Raw genomic sequence first — 16,815 nt, forward strand, 5'->3', positions numbered from 1 at the left:
ATGTGTCTTAAATGATTTCTTGCATAAAGACACCTGTATCTGGAACTTATCTAGTCACTCTTGGATAGAACAACACCATGAAGACAGAAGAACACTTCAGACAACTCCATGAAAAAGCTTATTGAAAATCATAAGTCAAGGGAAGAAAGAGAAAGAAAGTTTCCAAGTCACCGAGTATCCCTTGGAGTACAGTTAAATCTGTCATTAAGAAATGGAAGGAATATGGCCTGTGCAAGAAACATACATTGTGAGGGAGACCACCAAGACCCCTATGACTCCTCTGAAGGAGTTAAAAGCTTCAGCAGCTGTTGGTTGTCATTCATCAGTCAAAGTTTTATTGAAGCGTAGCAAAGAGAAAGTCACTGTCGAAAAAAGCTCATATTATAATCTTGACTAGAGTTCATCAGAAGGCATGTGGGAGTCTGAGGTCAACGGGAAGAAGGTTCTTTTGTCTGACGACACCAAAATTGAGCTTTTACGCCATTGGACTAGACGCCAAACACTGCACTTCATCACAAACGCATTATTCTCACCGTAAAGCATGGCGGTGGCAGCAACAGGATGTGAAGCACGGTGGTGGCAGTATCATGATGTGAAACATGGTGGTGGCAACATCATGATGTGAAACATGGTGGTGGCAGCATCATGATGTGAAATGTGGTGGTGGCAGAATCATGATGTGAAATGTGGTGGTGGCAGAATCATGATGTGAAGCATGGTGGTGGCAGAATCATGATGTGAAATGTGGTGGTGGCAGCATCATGATGTGGAGATGCTTCTCGGCAGCAGACCCTGAATGCAGCATTAACCTGGAGGACATCCTGATGCATTCTGCACGAGAAGATTCATTTTCTAGCAAGACAATGACCCGAATCATGAAGCCAAAGCTACACAGAAATTGTTTAAACACAACAAGGTGAGTTTTGAGTCAGAGCTCAGAACTCAGTCTAGTTGAGAACTTGTGTCTGGACTTGAAAAGAACTGTTCACCAATGATCGCTGTCCAACCTGGCAAAGCTTTAGCAATTTTGCAAAGAAGAATGGGGTAAAATTGCAGCGTCCAGATGTGCGAGGCTGATTCAGACCTACTAACACAGGCTCAATGCTGTAGTTAATACTTATGCGGTGACTTATTTTATGTTTTATACTTTAAATAATTGACATTCACATTTAAAGGTCAAACGTAAGCCAGTACATATTGGTTATTTTTTGCTTAACAAACTATCAGGATGGTCATTGTGAGACATGCAGCCCCACTTCATTCTACCCCAGATTGTGGATTTTTAGATTTTGAAATTACACACGGCACAGAGTTTAATCTCTAAATTCCACTGTGTAAGAGGAGCCGGATAATGGAGCCATATCAGGGAAACTGGGAGACGAACAGGAGAAATGTCAGCGACTGTAATATGAAAAGTGTAACATGAGTCGGATTGGATGTGGGAGAGAGGTGAAGCAGGGAGGCGGCGAATGCAGTCGTGAGATTTGGTTTCTTCACTCAACTCCGCCAGGTTGCGTCTGCCTGACTTTTGTCCGTCAGAGAAAGTGAGGTGAACTTCGGAGGACGGTGACGATGCAGCGCCTGGTGACGGCTGAAACAGGAGGAGCGTTGACGGGTGTCGGTGTTGTGTGTTGTGGTTTGTCGGGGTCGGTCATATGAAACGACAGTGACCGGAGCTTCAAGACGGACCAGCATCATGCGATTTACTTCACCTCCTCTGAGACAACAAGGGTAGAGGAGAGAGAGAAGAAGAAGAAGAGGAGGGAGTGAACATCACCTGTAGGCAAACTGGGACACCGGTTTATAAAGGCGTCTGGGAGGAAAACGCAGACCAACAGAACCTTAATAGTAAAAGTTTAACTGGAACGTTCATTGAAATTTGAGCATCTTTTTTTATTTTTTTGTAGAGTTTTTCTCTTATTTCTTCCCATTTGTTGGGGCATTCTGGTTGAGCAACACTGCAAGAGCAACACTTTTTTGTAGCTGTTGTTGCTGGTGGTCAAAGTTTGAAGGATGAATGCATGCAGGGCGCAGTGTGAGAAGGAAATCACCAAGCTGCTGCGCTGCTTCTTTGGTTTCATCACTGGGACGCTTGTTCAAGGTATTTTCTCTTTTATTCTGTTGCAGTCATTGATCAAAACCGTATTTTTTCTGTTACACTAAAATAAAAGCATTGGTATAGGTTGTAAATAGTTTTAGGAAAATCTGCTGTGAATGTTTTCATTGCTATTATCTGTGACAGCGTTTATTCACTTAATACGAATCAGTGGTACGACTGTAGTCAATCGTACCTCGTCTTCAACTGAGGTGAAAAAATCTGCATGTTGTTTCAGGATTAAACTAAATTGTGCAACAGCGCATCGAGTGCCCTCTGCCTACTAACCTTATTATCCTAAATTAATTATAAATAAGCATAAAAAGCTAGTATTTGTGCCAAATTCTATATTTTTAACCTGGTTATTTTATACTGAAATCATAACAACAGCCTTGAACTAGCCTATATTCATATAATTTCTAAAAAAAAAAAAAAGGAAAAAACTGTATCAACTCAGCACAATAACTACTCAGGAATATAATGCAGACAAGTTAGCCTATTTTAGACAGAGTGACGTATTGGTTGTTAAGCTCTGGTGATTGCAAAGTTTGCACTTGAATTTCTTGCCTTTCGTTTTGAGCCAGCTCCAAGCAAACATACAGAAACCACTGAAGAAGTCGGATCCAGTCGTTTCTATTAGGTTTGGTGAGTTCAGAGAATTAAGTCAGATGAGAGCATCGACCAACCAGTCGACCTGGAGACTGAAGGCTCTAGTCAGACGTAGAAAGTAACACAGAAATGTTAAAATTCCTTTCTTGACTATATCTGTTATCATGTCACATCCTGCTTCTCTACCTCTCAGAGTAAAATGTTGTACTTTTTGCTCAATTACATTTCTGTGACAGCTGTAGTAACCAGCTACTTCAGATGTTAAACAATTGATATGGTTATAAAATATCATACAGCGTCTATTTTGGGGCCATTTGTCATGTTTTAAGGCAGTTCCACCAAAGAGATGCTTCTTTTTTTAAATTTTCTGATATTTCCAACTCAGATGCTACCTGTTAAGGATGCTAAGATGTACAATTATCCAATATTTTAAGATGTATTTTAAATAAAGCTAATATCAGATTAATCTTGTCACCTTTAGGTTGGAAATTTCTGAGCTGAACTGTATGTTAAGTAGTTAAAAGTAGCTGCATTATGTTCGGGAGTACAATGCTTCTTACATACTAGTATATTAACATTTTTAAATGTAAACCATAAACCAAATCATAAAGAACTCTAAGTCAAGCATCACTTGACAGAAGCCAGATTCTTTTACTTCTTAAATTTTAAGTATAGTTTGTATTTTAGTGCACTTGTGAGTACAAGGCTATATCTTGTAATAGAGTATTTTTAGCTTGCTTAATTTGTACTTTTAGTTTTTTTCTTTTAATAATCTAAAGTGTTGAGTTCTTCATCCACTAGTGCTAATTCTCACATGTACAATTGACGCTTCTCCTTAAAGACCGTCCTGGTAAAATTAAGGTTTATTTTACCTTGTTAATGTCCACTTAGTGTTTTTTATATGCTGGAAGATGAATCATGAGCAAAATAATAAGCAGCCAACAGCAGCTGAGCTTTTCAACTTTGAACTACAGTGTTTTAATGACGGTCTCATAGATTCAGATGCCCTGGGTTTCACACAAATCCAAGGAACTAATCCTTTCAGCATGCCGTGTGGGGTTTTACATGTCATTATTCTTCTTCAGAATTACTCCCAATATCTCATTTTGCCATTTTGTAGCTCAGAGTAGTTTTCGGATGAAGTCACAGGTGAGCTGGTGTGCTTGAACTGCAGTGAATAGGGAGCTGTGGGGACTTCACGAATGTGCACATTCTAGAGGAAGCAACAGTGTACAGTTACTTATAAGACATTTTAAGGAAAGAAGGGAGTATTTTCATGGTAAAAACTTCTAAATATGTGACTTGGATGCACAGAGAGGAGTTTTTAGGGGTTTGATCAATGACCAGAGAGGGGCTTTAAAGTGGAGATATTCGATTCATTCTGTGGTGATGTCATAATTGCAGGTGTTTATTTTAGTGTCACATCTCAGAGACTTCAACAACTGTAAACATATTTCTTGATTGTGCATCCATAGTAACGTTTACTCACAACTCTAGCAGTGGAACAGTGCGGTGCTGAGTTAAAGAGCGTCTCTGTTGCAGAAAGACAATGGAACAGGCATCAGTCGGTTTGCATGTTTGTGAGTTGTCCTGGATATATCACCACAGACAATGTAAATGCAATGACTTTCATATCATTTCATCTGTGGGTTATAGCCTCATTCACTACGTTCTTATACAACTATACTGCAGTCTCATTTACTTTATGAGTGGAATGTTTTGTTTGCTTGATTATGTTTGTGATGCATCACAAATATGTTTCAAATTAGCATACATCGATCAGCGCTAACATTATGACCACCTTCCTAATATTGTGTTTGTCTCCATTATGCTGCTAAAACTCCTCTGACCCAGTGGGGCATGGACACTGGACCTCTGGGGATGGTGGCAGTGAATTCTGTGGGTCCTGTGGGTTGCTGGGTGAGATCTACCTAGATCAGGCTGATCCTGGCATCACAGATGCTCAATAAGATTTGGATCTGAGGAGTGTGGAACCCGGATGAACAGTTTAGCTCTGTCGTGTTCCCCGGGACACTCCTGAACAGTTTTTGTGCTGTGTCAGGGTTCATTGTTCTGCTGAGGGTTATCAACTGGTATCAAGGACTGCTGTTGCCATGGAAGGTTGGTGGTTGCTTGACCTGCAATGTTTCGGTGGGTGGTACATGTCAAACATCCACATGAATGTAAGGACTCAAGGTTCTCCAGCAGAACATTGCATTATACCAAGATAATCAATGTTTTTCACTTCACCTGTCAGTGGTCATAATGTTGTGGCTGACCAGTGTATCTTTGCCTTTTATTCTATCGCTTCTTTTCAGTCAACCAATCACATTTGGGGTGTCACTCATCACTTTGGTAGCCCAGAAACATATTGTAAATATGTCAGATTTGAACCCAGACATTGATATTTTTCACAAATATTGGCGGGCCTAAATCTATCCAGGGGTAAGCAGTGAGTTAAACGAAACCTAATTTAACCCTTTGATGCATAACCTGGGTCAAAAGTGACCCAAATCCAATGGAAAATGGGTATCTGCTGATGTGGTCTACGCATCAGAGGGTTAAGAAAAATGGTCCCACACTGGATGCAGACTCTGGTCTCCTTGATAAAAGTTCTGTTGCTGACTGAAGTCACCATCCCCTCCTCCGACATCTTTATATGGATTTTCAAACTGGACACTTTTCCGAATACATCGTAGTCTTAATTAATCGAGAATGAAGTTTAGTTGTATAAGTGCATAACTTTTGGAAGACAGAGTTGCTCTTTGGTGATAAATAGTGAATTAACAAACATTTATTTCAATGAAAATCTTCTAGAGTGGCATTTTAATTCACTTCCCCCGCTGTGTCATTGTTTTGACCTTTTAGGAGACTGATAATTCTTGGTCTTGGTTTTAATCACGTATTGTAAAGACTTTTCAACTACCTTAAGAAGGCAGTGTGCTGTGACTTTTTTCTTTAGATTTAAAGATGTGTCAGTGGCACCTTTTCCAAATTGTGATTTTTTTTATTACTGTCTTGTTTATCTTTTTATTTCTCTGTCCTTCTTGAGTCAGTCTGTATCGATCAGGCATAACTTGATCCTCTGTCCTCTTTCTATGTCCTTTTGTCACGTCTTCAAACCCCTGCCAGCTGAATCAGCACTTTGTACCCACACTGTTTCCTGTCCATCCACACTCATTTCTGTCATCACATTCTTGTTTAAATGTTGATCGTCTGTCCCATTCTTCTTGAAATCTGTTCCCAAATTCTCCTAAAGTTTGTGCAGACAGTATAATGTTAAGACATCTTCTTTAATAAGGCAACAGGAGACAGGATGGATGATAAATGTTCTCTGCAGAGGAAAATTGTCTTCTTTTGCCTCCTGCCTCCCAGTTTGAATCTACATAACTGAGTCCTGCTCTGGCCAGTCTTCACTGATCCATTAGTTAAACCTAATTCTGCCTTCAGAAAAAAAAAAGAGGGAAGGAAGGGGAAAAAATAGGGAGAGATTTGGATGTTGGATAAAGAGAAGGAATATAAAAAAACAGGGCAGAAGAAGAGGCGAAAAATTAAGCTTTGATTAAGACCTGACTGTTTTAATTACACAGCTGAGGCCGGCTTTGAACCTGCCTGGCTTTAGGAAAGGGGAGATTACCTCGTATGAAAGTGAGACCGGGTTTGGTTTTAATTGGAAGATATCAAGCAGCTGACGGAGCGAGGCAGAGATATCAAGAGTGGGAAAGAGCTGCCATCCTTCCCCTGATAACCATTGTTAGATTTCTTGCAGCTCTTGTTGCGAAGTTGGAGAAGCAACTTTAAATGTCTGGGGTGTTGTTTGCTGAGAGTGGAGACGGCGGTTCTTGTCAATCCTTGGTGCAGCTTGAAGGGAAGTTTTTAGTAACTGGGACAGGTTGTTAGGGAAGACCTAAGACTTAAAAACACAAGGATGGAGCATAAGTGTGTTGACAATCACTGCATATGCAAAAAACATGTTAAAGCCTTGCAGATTTTCAATTTTGTGCATGATTGTATTTCCTAAATGTGCAGAGAATTACAGGTAGACTTCAGTGCTGCAATCTTTTGATATTAAATTTCTCTGTGGCTTGTTTTCTCTCTGTGTATTGGTTGTTCCTGATCAATCATTTCCCTTTCGAACACAGAAACTGATGACGTGACAAACCGCAGAGCATCCACTGACCCGTTTGCAGCTGAGTAAGCTTGGATGTGAGCTCGGAATAGTCGGAAAAATCTGATCCAATCTCTCATGTTTCTTCTCCTCTTTCCTCTCTGATGGTGTTGGTGAACGGAGGCGAGCAGGTTGTCTGGCGTCCGACGTCCTCTAGTGGAGTGAAGGGATATTACATTAGTGCTGGAAATAAGAATGTTGTCTTTGTTATTGCTAAATCGCATTGACTTGGAAGTGTCTGGGTTTTAAATGTCTGTTTGCTCGACTCAGTTCCACAGAAATGAAGCAGCTTTTCCATAATAACTTTCCACTGATGCCCACTTTCACTGTCCTTTCAGCTTAATGTGCATATAAACTGTAGCAACAAAAAGCCCCCCTGCTGTCATTATGCTTTCACAGTATGGTAGGTTTGTTGTTGTTGTTGTTTACTGACTTTGTGTTTCATGGCATTTTCCTCCACCGCTGGCTGCGTGGTGCCAACTTTGTGTTGCGTCTCCAGCTGTGTATTCTGTTGTTTTGTTGCCAGCGACGAAACAAAACCAAGCGAATCTTTGGTCGCGACTCCACATGGAGGAATTTGCATGAATACGAGAGCAGCTGAACTTTCTGTTTAAAAAAAAAAAAAAAAAAGAAAGAAAGAAACAAGCAAACTAAACTCATTCCAAATAAAGGTTGAAGACAGACGTTTGTCTTGTGAGCTTTTATTGGAAGCAGTTCTGGAACTTAAATTCGACGAAGTTGATTACAAATTTGTTAAATGCGGGGCAGCATAAACAAGAGTTTATGCAAAAGTGTTGTAAAAATGAATTATTGCATGAGAAAGGAAGATTGATTCACAAAAGACCACCAGATTAGTTGCAATGTCCTTTGTTTTATGAAGAAATTAATTTCACAGTTGCTTTGAATGTTAGCAATACATTAGCCTCAGACCACTTGCATTACAGCTAGTTGCATAGCAGTAGGAATATCTTACTGGGAATCTTGTTTTCTGGCTTTTAGTCATCCCTGATCATCAAACACTTTCTTTATAAATGACCTGTACTGTGTTTTATGCAACTGTGACCAGAGGCATTATGTTTTCAAGTTGTCCATCACATTCCTGTTCAGATGATATATCATAATCGTGAGGGAGGGTGTTTCATTACATCCTGCACAGACGTTGACTTCGACTTCACAATAAACTGATTAGAATTTGGTGATCAAACATCAATGCGATCTTGCAGAACATGTTGTCGGTCAAACTCAAGAATTCATGCACTAATTATTATAAAAATAATGAAGTGATGATTTTACACCCAAAAGGTCAACTTCATTCTAACAGAAGCAGAGATGGGCTAAATTTCTCATTTAATTGGATGTGGAACATAGATTTTCAGTTCTGCTGGGTAGAAGATGCGTATGAAGCCTCTTTGTTCAGTTTTTAGCTTCAACGTCAACAGCAATATATGTATTTTAAGCACTGTCAGCTGTCATCAGAATCTGCTTTATAGGCCAAGAATGTGAGCACATACAAGGAATATGACTTTTGTTTCTCTTTATGAGCTTACATACATCAAAGTCACTACTACATATATTGTGTGAGTCTAGACAGACATGGATGTAAATACAACTTGACTGGTTGGTGGAGACGTACAACAGAAAGGCCTTAATTTTAGTTTTAGCACAGTCACAGCAGATGCTGCAGCTGCACTTGTTACCGTTATGTACCATTATGTTTTCAGAATTTTAACAAGAATCAATCCCAGACAAATCAATACTAAAGTTAATCTTTTAACCCTATAGAGCCCAGTGATTGCATATTCATTTTTGATTGGCGGTAGGTTTGAAACCAGATATGATAGACTGATCATTCTTTCTGAGAATCTAGAGAGTTACACTAATGTTTCACACATTCGCCACGTCTCGGAGGGTTTTTTCATTGCAGTGATGGGTTTGTAGAAATACACAATAAAGCGCACAAATCTTTTTAAACGAGAGCACGGGATATTGTGCAACTGTTTTACATTTACAAATTTGAGGGATACAGCTAAGCAGTTTCTGTATTTTGAAATATATGTGAAAACACAGAAACGATTTTCATTTTTTTTTAAGGTTTATTGCACTTTTAAGCAATTTATTGTAGTAGTTAAGACATAAGTCAATATATATTATTAAAACTTGAGATATAAGGGTTATATTGATGTAAAGCAAATAAAAATACTCCAAGAAATTGCACTACGGTATGTAAAAATGTAAGAATATCTCCCACAATAGTAGGTCTTAAAGGGTGAACTTTTTTGATATTCAGCAAACCTCAGATTTGTGTTGCTGACTCAGACTCTTCACAATTTTTTCATTCTTTCATATCCAACTAGACAATCTGAGCCTCTCTGTCTTCTTTAATGTTTCTGTCATGCCACTAATTTTCATGTAGATACAGACGTGCTGTTTTAGTGTAGCATTGGATTCATATACAAGCTTTGCGTGAGTGTTATGGTGCAGCTTTGTTTTTGTTGCAATTGTATCTCAACTCATGTCTCTGTGGTATAAAGCTCAAATTATTTTTTAAAATTTCTACTCTATGGCCAAATAAACTGAGAGAAAGTGGCTGTTTCAGTGCTTAAAAGTGGAAAAGTCTTCAACATCCAGAATTCTTTGAGGTCTGTTCCTCCTGCTCTTGCTACTAATAAGCTTCACTCCCCTTTTTGTTGGGACAGACCTACGAAAAACAAGAAAGTACAGTCTGTTAGATATATTCCACATCGACATGTTTCCTATTTATAATGATAAAAAGTCTATTGAAAATCTGTGAAAAGTCCCCCATTTGAGGTGCAGCGATTTAAATCCTGCTGCCAGTTTCAATCAATCAGCTGAGCGACGTGACCAACAAAGGCACAGAAGACTGCATCTATCAAACTATGCTCAGTGTGAATGTTTAACATCAACATATAATATGAGCAACAGAATGTTTTATTCAAAGGTGTGATTACGTATAAAATAGTTTGTCTGCAGTGAGATAATTGCGAGTTGCTCAGGTTTCCAGGAGGAGGAATTTGCATAAGAGTGTGTTGGAGAGAGTCAGTGTGTAGAGTTGTGTTTCTGTGTGGCAAACGATCAGAAGAGGGGAAGGCGGTGAGACGGACTGAAAAAAAGGAACGTGGAGGTGTGCGACTCGTGTGATGTGAAAGGTCAGGAGCTCTGCAGTGCTGTTTGATCCCGTCCTCTCTTTTTTTTATCTTTTTCTCTCGCCTGACGTGGTGTCACAGACTCAAACAGACTTTCCAATGTGGCCTCGCACAAAAGCACTCGTACACACAATCACACACAATCACACACACACACACACACACACACACACACACACACACACACATACAAGCTGCAAAACTCGCTCACCTATCGCCTTTTCCACAGTGAATAGTCGCCTCTGTCGGTACGAGAGATTCAGATTTTGCTCGTTCGCCTCCTTCCACACTGAGCTGAGATTTTTCAAACCTAGCAGCTCGGCCACTTCAAGCATTTTGTTAGCATTGATCTTCGCAACCGAGCTTTCACATTTACAGCTTTAAAGCTTGGATCTCCAGCAGTGTCCAAACTCTCTCAGCCAGCTTTGTTGTTGTGATCAGTTGAGCTGCATTATGGGAGCTGTGATGGCTGCTCTGTCTGTGGAGGCCAGGAGGCGTCTCTCTCGGCCCAGTTGCCTCTCACACTGTGGACACAGTGCAGCCAGGTACCATCGCTCAGGTAGGCATCAGGCGGTTTCACATCATTAACGTGTCTCTGTCTTCATTTTCCCTGCCTGTTTATCATTCATCTCTTGAGTTTTTCTCAAATAGAAATTACAGTCATGAAGTGCACTATTTTTAGGGAGTGAAAAATTCTGATCAGCTAATATTCTTGACATGGAAACATACAGTATGTTAGAGTACTAATAGAAGGGTAAAGTTGCGCAGTCAGTGCTTATTAACTTTGCAGCAATATAAAGTACAATGCAGTGCCTCTTGACTCCACACCGTCATCTGCTACATGTGCTGCAGACAGGGATGAGGGTAGTTTAACCCTCTGATGTGCAACATGGGTCAAAAGCGACCCAAATCCAATGGAAAATGGGTGTCTCCTGACCGAAACTGCACATCAAAGGGTTAAATAATACTGCCAGCCATTCTGCTGGACCAGCTATGTGATGACATTTACACATTATCCATCCACCCTTTAACTATATGCTGCATAATCCTCATTAGGGTCACGAAGGGCTGGAGCCTATCCCAGTTGACTTAGAGCGAAGGCAGGGGACATCCTGGACAGGTTACCAGTCTATCTGAGTACTACATACACAGACAAACAATCACACTCACATTCATACCTACAGACAATTTAGAATCACCAATTAACCTCAGCATGTTTTTGGGCTGTGGGAAGAAGCCACAATATCTTGAATATATTTTTCTGGATTATGTTGTGTAAGAAAAAAAAAGACCAATTTTTTTTTTTTTTTTTTTTTTAAGTTTTCTTATTGGCATATATCACATAACGTATACTTCAGTACTGGTATATCTGTGATTGACCAATGTCAGCTGCTTTAATTAAATTTCTAATTGGCTGAGCTGGTCAGTAATTCGGCTTTCTTGTACACTGACTTTTAGTTGATGACTAACTAGTGTTGGAGCCATTTCAATCGGTAACCAGTAAGTGATGCTGTGACCTAGTTACCTGTGTATTTTAAGGCCACACTAATTGCTGCAGGTGTGGTGCAAACAGGAGGTTAATTGTTTTTGACCGTGACGTGGCGAACTGTTGGAAAGACTTTGCTCTTTGTTAATCTTGATGAGCTCCAGAAGGTTAAATAAATTGGTGATACATCCGTTCATAATTGTGAGTTTGGACAATTATTTTTGTTGAATATAGACTCTATTGGTGTTATTTTTGTTATTTTTGGGCCATGACGGAGTACAAGAGCACGTCCGAGCAGCCAGAAGCCACGCGTTCTTAATGGAACCAAGTGTGCATCATCAACTAGAGAATATCATCACATCTTATTATTGCTTCACAAACTTCTGTTGTTAAAATATCAACAGGAAATTACTTGAAATTAAAGCTATATAATATTTTAGACATCATAGTATGTACAGAAAATAGACAAACATCCATATTAATAGCCATTATAACATGCAACATTTAAAAGTCTTGTCATCATGGAATTTGAAGACGTCTTGCTTATAAGTGGAGAGCTGTTTTATCCCGAAAAATGACCTGATATTTAAACAATTTGTTCAGTTCTACAGAAACTTTGCCTCTCGATTTTATATATGAGTTTCTGATGACTCTTTTCTATGTCTGTTTAGTTAGAATTGGATTTTCTGCTGCTGTTATCTGCATAAACTAAACACCTTATAACTTATTTTCCAGAAAATCTTCACTTGTGCTTAGCTAGATTTCACATTTTACCTAATTTATTTCACAACAGAGGTTAGTTATTTGTCCTATTTATCCAAAATCCTGGAAGAAAAACTATATATGATAGATTACAGATTATGCTACTCAACAACATATGAACAAGAACTGTCCAACCAAAGTATCAGAAAATGCTAGACATCCTGTTTATAGATAAACTGATTAATTCTGTGCATTATGTGCTGATTAAATCTGTTATGTATGAAAATATTAGATGGAAATAGTTTAGTACGGAGTAATTTCTCATGATTAGACAAAAGCTTCTACACTCAAGAGGCTTAAATATATTATTTCAGTGAGTCTTCCTCTCTGTGCAGATCTTTGCTGATGTGTCTGAATGAGAGGAAACAGTCTGGGTCCTCTCTCCCTATTTACTGACTGTTGTGTCAGCAGGCTGCACCAAGGATACCTTTTAAAAACCTGTTAGTGTCCTAATGGCCTGGCTCCAGCAACACACACACACACTAAACACCACACAGCATCAATATGCAGCAAAACACACTTAAACGTGCAAAATAGACACAAAAACACAGTTATTTCCCATTAAAATATCATTATGCACAAGATGCACAGATACCTCCAGCTATGATGTGGTTGTGTTTTCCAAAAAATGTAAATGTGACCTTCAGGGTGATTTTTTCGCTGTAAATAACACCGCAGACTGACTTACCACAGTTACAATAATAGAGTTGTGACTTTACTAGAGCTGATTGACCTCAATTTTTCAAATAAAGTCTAGAAAGCAGAAGGGGGAGCTTCACTACCACCACCTCACCACAAACATATTGATCTCTCTCACCCTGGCCTCTTAACTGTGTTTCCCATCTCCAACCAGGTCAATGCATTAACACACACACACACACACACACGCACGCACGCACGCACGCACGCACGCGCGCGCGCGCACACACACACACACACATACACATCTTATGTTGGTGCATTAGCGACTGCACAGTCATCAGTTAGCCTCTCTTGATCAGCTAAACACTCACTTACACAACCACATTTATGCAAACTCAGAGGTATTTTCCCTTTCTATCTACGGCACACATTCCAGGAATCATTAAGATGATTTAGTGATGAGTTTTTTGATAATTTGAGTTCATGCTGTGTTTAGTTCAGAGAGAAATAGATGTAAGCAGAACGGCTGAAGTGTGAGGAGACAGGGTGTCACGGCTATTTGATCTCTGTGTGTTAGTGTGTTTGTGTCCTCACTCGCTAAAGTGTTTCCTCAAACGGAATCATTGGATTTGTTGGGTTGCTCTCTATACTATGCTCTCTAATCTTGTAAGGTCTTGACCTGATTATGTGAGGTTACCTGAGGTGATTTATATAGAGAAATGGTGCTGTATAAAATAAACAGAAATTAATAGAACCTGATTGGGTAGAATCAGAGACACAGGACCAGTGTTTCTATACTAGAACCTGTGCTTAAAGTGACTACTAACATTTCTTCTTGGAGAGTCAATCAATCAAATGATGTTAAAAAGATACCATTAGTCCCTAATATGCAAACACAACAGTACCCAAAACAAGACACAAACAAAAGAAAAAGGAACTGTTGAAAATAAGAAGCAAAATACCTAAAAAGAGGCATGAAGTGACCACAGAAAGAAGCAGAATGACCACAAAAGATGGAAAATGACAACAAAAACATACAAAACGTTGCAAAAGATGCAAAATGGTCACAAAAAATGCAATATAACCACAAAATGAGAGAAAATAACCACAAAAGCATTCAAAATGATTGCAGAAGATGCAGAGTGGCCACAAAAGAGGCAAAATGACCACAAAAAGATGAAAATTGATTAGTAAAGATGCATAATGGATACACAAAGCAAAAAGATGTGAAATTATTGTAAAAAGATGTTAAATTTCCACAAAAATATGCAAAATTGCAACAACAAAATGGAAAACAACCACAAAAATATGTTAAACAACTGCAAAATGCAAAACTACTACAAAAAGGTGTACAATAATCATAAGGAGACAGAAAGTGGCTGCAAAATGATGCAAAAAGATGCACAAAACAACCACAGAAAAATGCAGAATGACCACAAGATGCAAAATGGCCACAAAAGGATGCAATACAACCACAAAATAATGGAAAATAACCACAAAAGCATTCAAAATGATTGCCGAAGATGCAAAGTGACCACAAAAAAAGGGGCAAAATGACCACAAAAAGATGGAGAGTGATTAGTAAAGATGCATCATGGATACAAACAAAAAACAAAAAGATGTAAAATGATTGTAAAAAGATGTTAAATTTCCACAAAACGATCCAAAATTGCCACAACAAGATGGAAAACAACTACAAAATGATGCAAAAACAACTGCAAAATGCAAAACTACTACAAAAAGATGTAAAACAGTCATAAGGAGACAGAAAGTGACTATATAGTGATGCAAAAAGATGCACAAACCACCACAGAAAGATGCAGAATGATCACAAAAGATGCAATACGACCACAAAATGATGGAAAATAACCACAAAAACATTCAAAATGATTGCCGAAGATACAAAATGACCACAAAAAAAGAGGCAAAATGACCGCAAAAAGATGGAGTGATTAGTAAAGATGCATAATGGATACAAACAAAGCAAAAAGATGTGAAATGATTGTAAAAAGATGTTAAATTTCCACAAAAAGATTCCAAATTTGCTACAACAAAATGGAAAACAACTTCAAAATGCAAAACTACTACAAAAAGATGTAAAACAATCATAAGGAGACACTATTGACATTGTCTCTTATTGGAATGTTGGAAGTTGTTTCTTCTCAGTTTATTAGTGCTATGAACAAGGGCTATTAAAATTGGGTCTTTCTACATTTTTATAAACGTCAGATGTTTCTGCATAGATGTAGAATAAGCAGAGGTGAATGAGGGGAAGACAAAGGGGACGGTTTCAAGAATGAAGAAGGAACCCAGCAGAGGTGGAGATAAAGTCTGTGGTTACAGACAAAGTTACAGACTGACAGAGGAGCTGGAGGGAGGAGGAGGAGGTCCAAGCTTCGGGGCACAAAGGCGAATCCGATAGACAGATGCAGGGAAAGGAGGAGAGCAGTGGAAGACAGAGACCAGAAGAAAAGCAGGATGGGTAGAAGGTATCAGGTGGACCCTTGTAAACCTTCAGCTCAAGCGCAAGTTGCGGCTTGAAACAGCAACAGATATATTCAGGAAGCTGCAGAGAGACAGAGAGGGGGGAGTGGTGGAAAAGTATTTGCGGAGGAGGTCGACACAAGGGGAGGAGGTTTCACTCCCCACAGCTCCTCTCAGTTTCTCAGGATTTCCCTCCCTGGACGCTGCTGCTGCTGCTGCTGTTCTAAGTTCCTTCTCTCCAGGACCAAACTCTTCCATAACTGGACCTGGATTTGGACAAATGGTGAGGATGGGACGGCAAGACGAAGCCCAAACTGAACTATCAACAGCCAAATTAGATCTGAAAGGTGTTTGAGGACCACTGTGAGAGATTTAAAATATCACACTTCTCATAAATAAGCCTGATCAGTTTGATTGTTTGGACAGAAGAGCCTTTTTCAACAAATTCTGCTTTTTCTGTCTCCACTCAGGGGACTGTTTTGTTTGGATGCCGCTGACTCTAGAAGGTCACATTGTTCTCAGCTTGCAGATAAAGTATGTACAGAATGTTTTTGCTCCAGAGTTGAGGTTTTAGAAATTGCTCATGCGGTTAGCGCATATAATGGGGTAATTTATTTCTGATTGCTAATGCTGTTTTGCCGTTTTATGGCTTGGAAGATGAGAAGACTTGGGCATTTTGTGCTCTGCTCTCGCATGTTGTGTTCAATGAGTCAGTTGCTTTCACTGAAACTTTCTCCCAGCTAATGGGAGCAAAGTCATGAAAATGGACACCGAAGCTGTACCGCATTGTTTGCGTTCCCTTAATGACATTTCCATCTAAAACCAAGATGTGATTTATTAGTTAAAGTATGACGTGAGGACTGATAGTAGCTGTTTAGATTAAGAGGCTGCGGAGTAACTTGCGTCTTTGCCAATCTGGGCTGAGGAAAGTCTGGAAAGTGACTCTAAACGTCTCCTTTAATGCACTGTGATAAATGGCTCATGACACATCCCCCACTTTCCCTCATGGGTCCAGAGAGGAAGGTTTTCCATATATGTCGGCTTCTACATATTTTCCGCTTCGGCATCGGTGTTGACATTAGAGCAGCCTTCGTCCAGCTTGCTGGCCTGGTTCTCATGCTGCGTCCTGGGCCTGGAAACAAACTCATGCAGTCCCCCAACAGCCAGGCTGACTGCGTCGCAGCTCATCTCTGTTGAAAACACTTGTTGTCAGCGAGTGCAGCTTCCTTTTCGTCTCCAGGCCTTTTGCGTGCAGGTTTGGGCCCCGAGCGGCCTCCACTCCTGACCTGCAGTCATGGGGATCCAGGGCATGGAGCTGTTTGCCATCGGCGTCGTCATAATCCTTTTCATGGCGGTTCTCAAGCAGTTCGGCATCCTGGAGCCCATGTCCTCGTTTGAAGGTAAG

The 16,815-nt window shown here is 39.7% G+C and overlaps 1 protein-coding gene across 3 annotated transcripts in view; it reads left to right on the forward strand.

Moving 5' to 3' along the window:
* Positions 1 to 16,815, forward strand: part of kcnip3a (Kv channel interacting protein 3a, calsenilin) — a 78,448-nt gene that overhangs the window by 39,953 nt on the left and 21,680 nt on the right. Inside the window, exon 1 of one of the 3 annotated variants that reach the window (XM_035941072.2) lies at positions 10,205 to 10,595. The exons of 1 other annotated variant lie outside the window; for it this stretch is intronic. In XM_035941072.2, coding sequence (XP_035796965.1) covers positions 10,490 to 10,595 — 106 coding nt within the window. In that variant the 5' untranslated portion in view covers positions 10,205 to 10,489. Of the gene's footprint in view, positions 1 to 10,204; positions 10,596 to 13,850; positions 16,811 to 16,815 lie in introns of those variants that run through there. One more of the 3 variants, XM_023294516.3, reaches the window with a different exon arrangement.

This window comes from Amphiprion ocellaris, chromosome 6 (assembly GCF_022539595.1).
Source record: "Amphiprion ocellaris isolate individual 3 ecotype Okinawa chromosome 6, ASM2253959v1, whole genome shotgun sequence".
In the NCBI taxonomy this organism is placed as follows: domain Eukaryota; kingdom Metazoa; phylum Chordata; class Actinopteri; family Pomacentridae; genus Amphiprion; species Amphiprion ocellaris.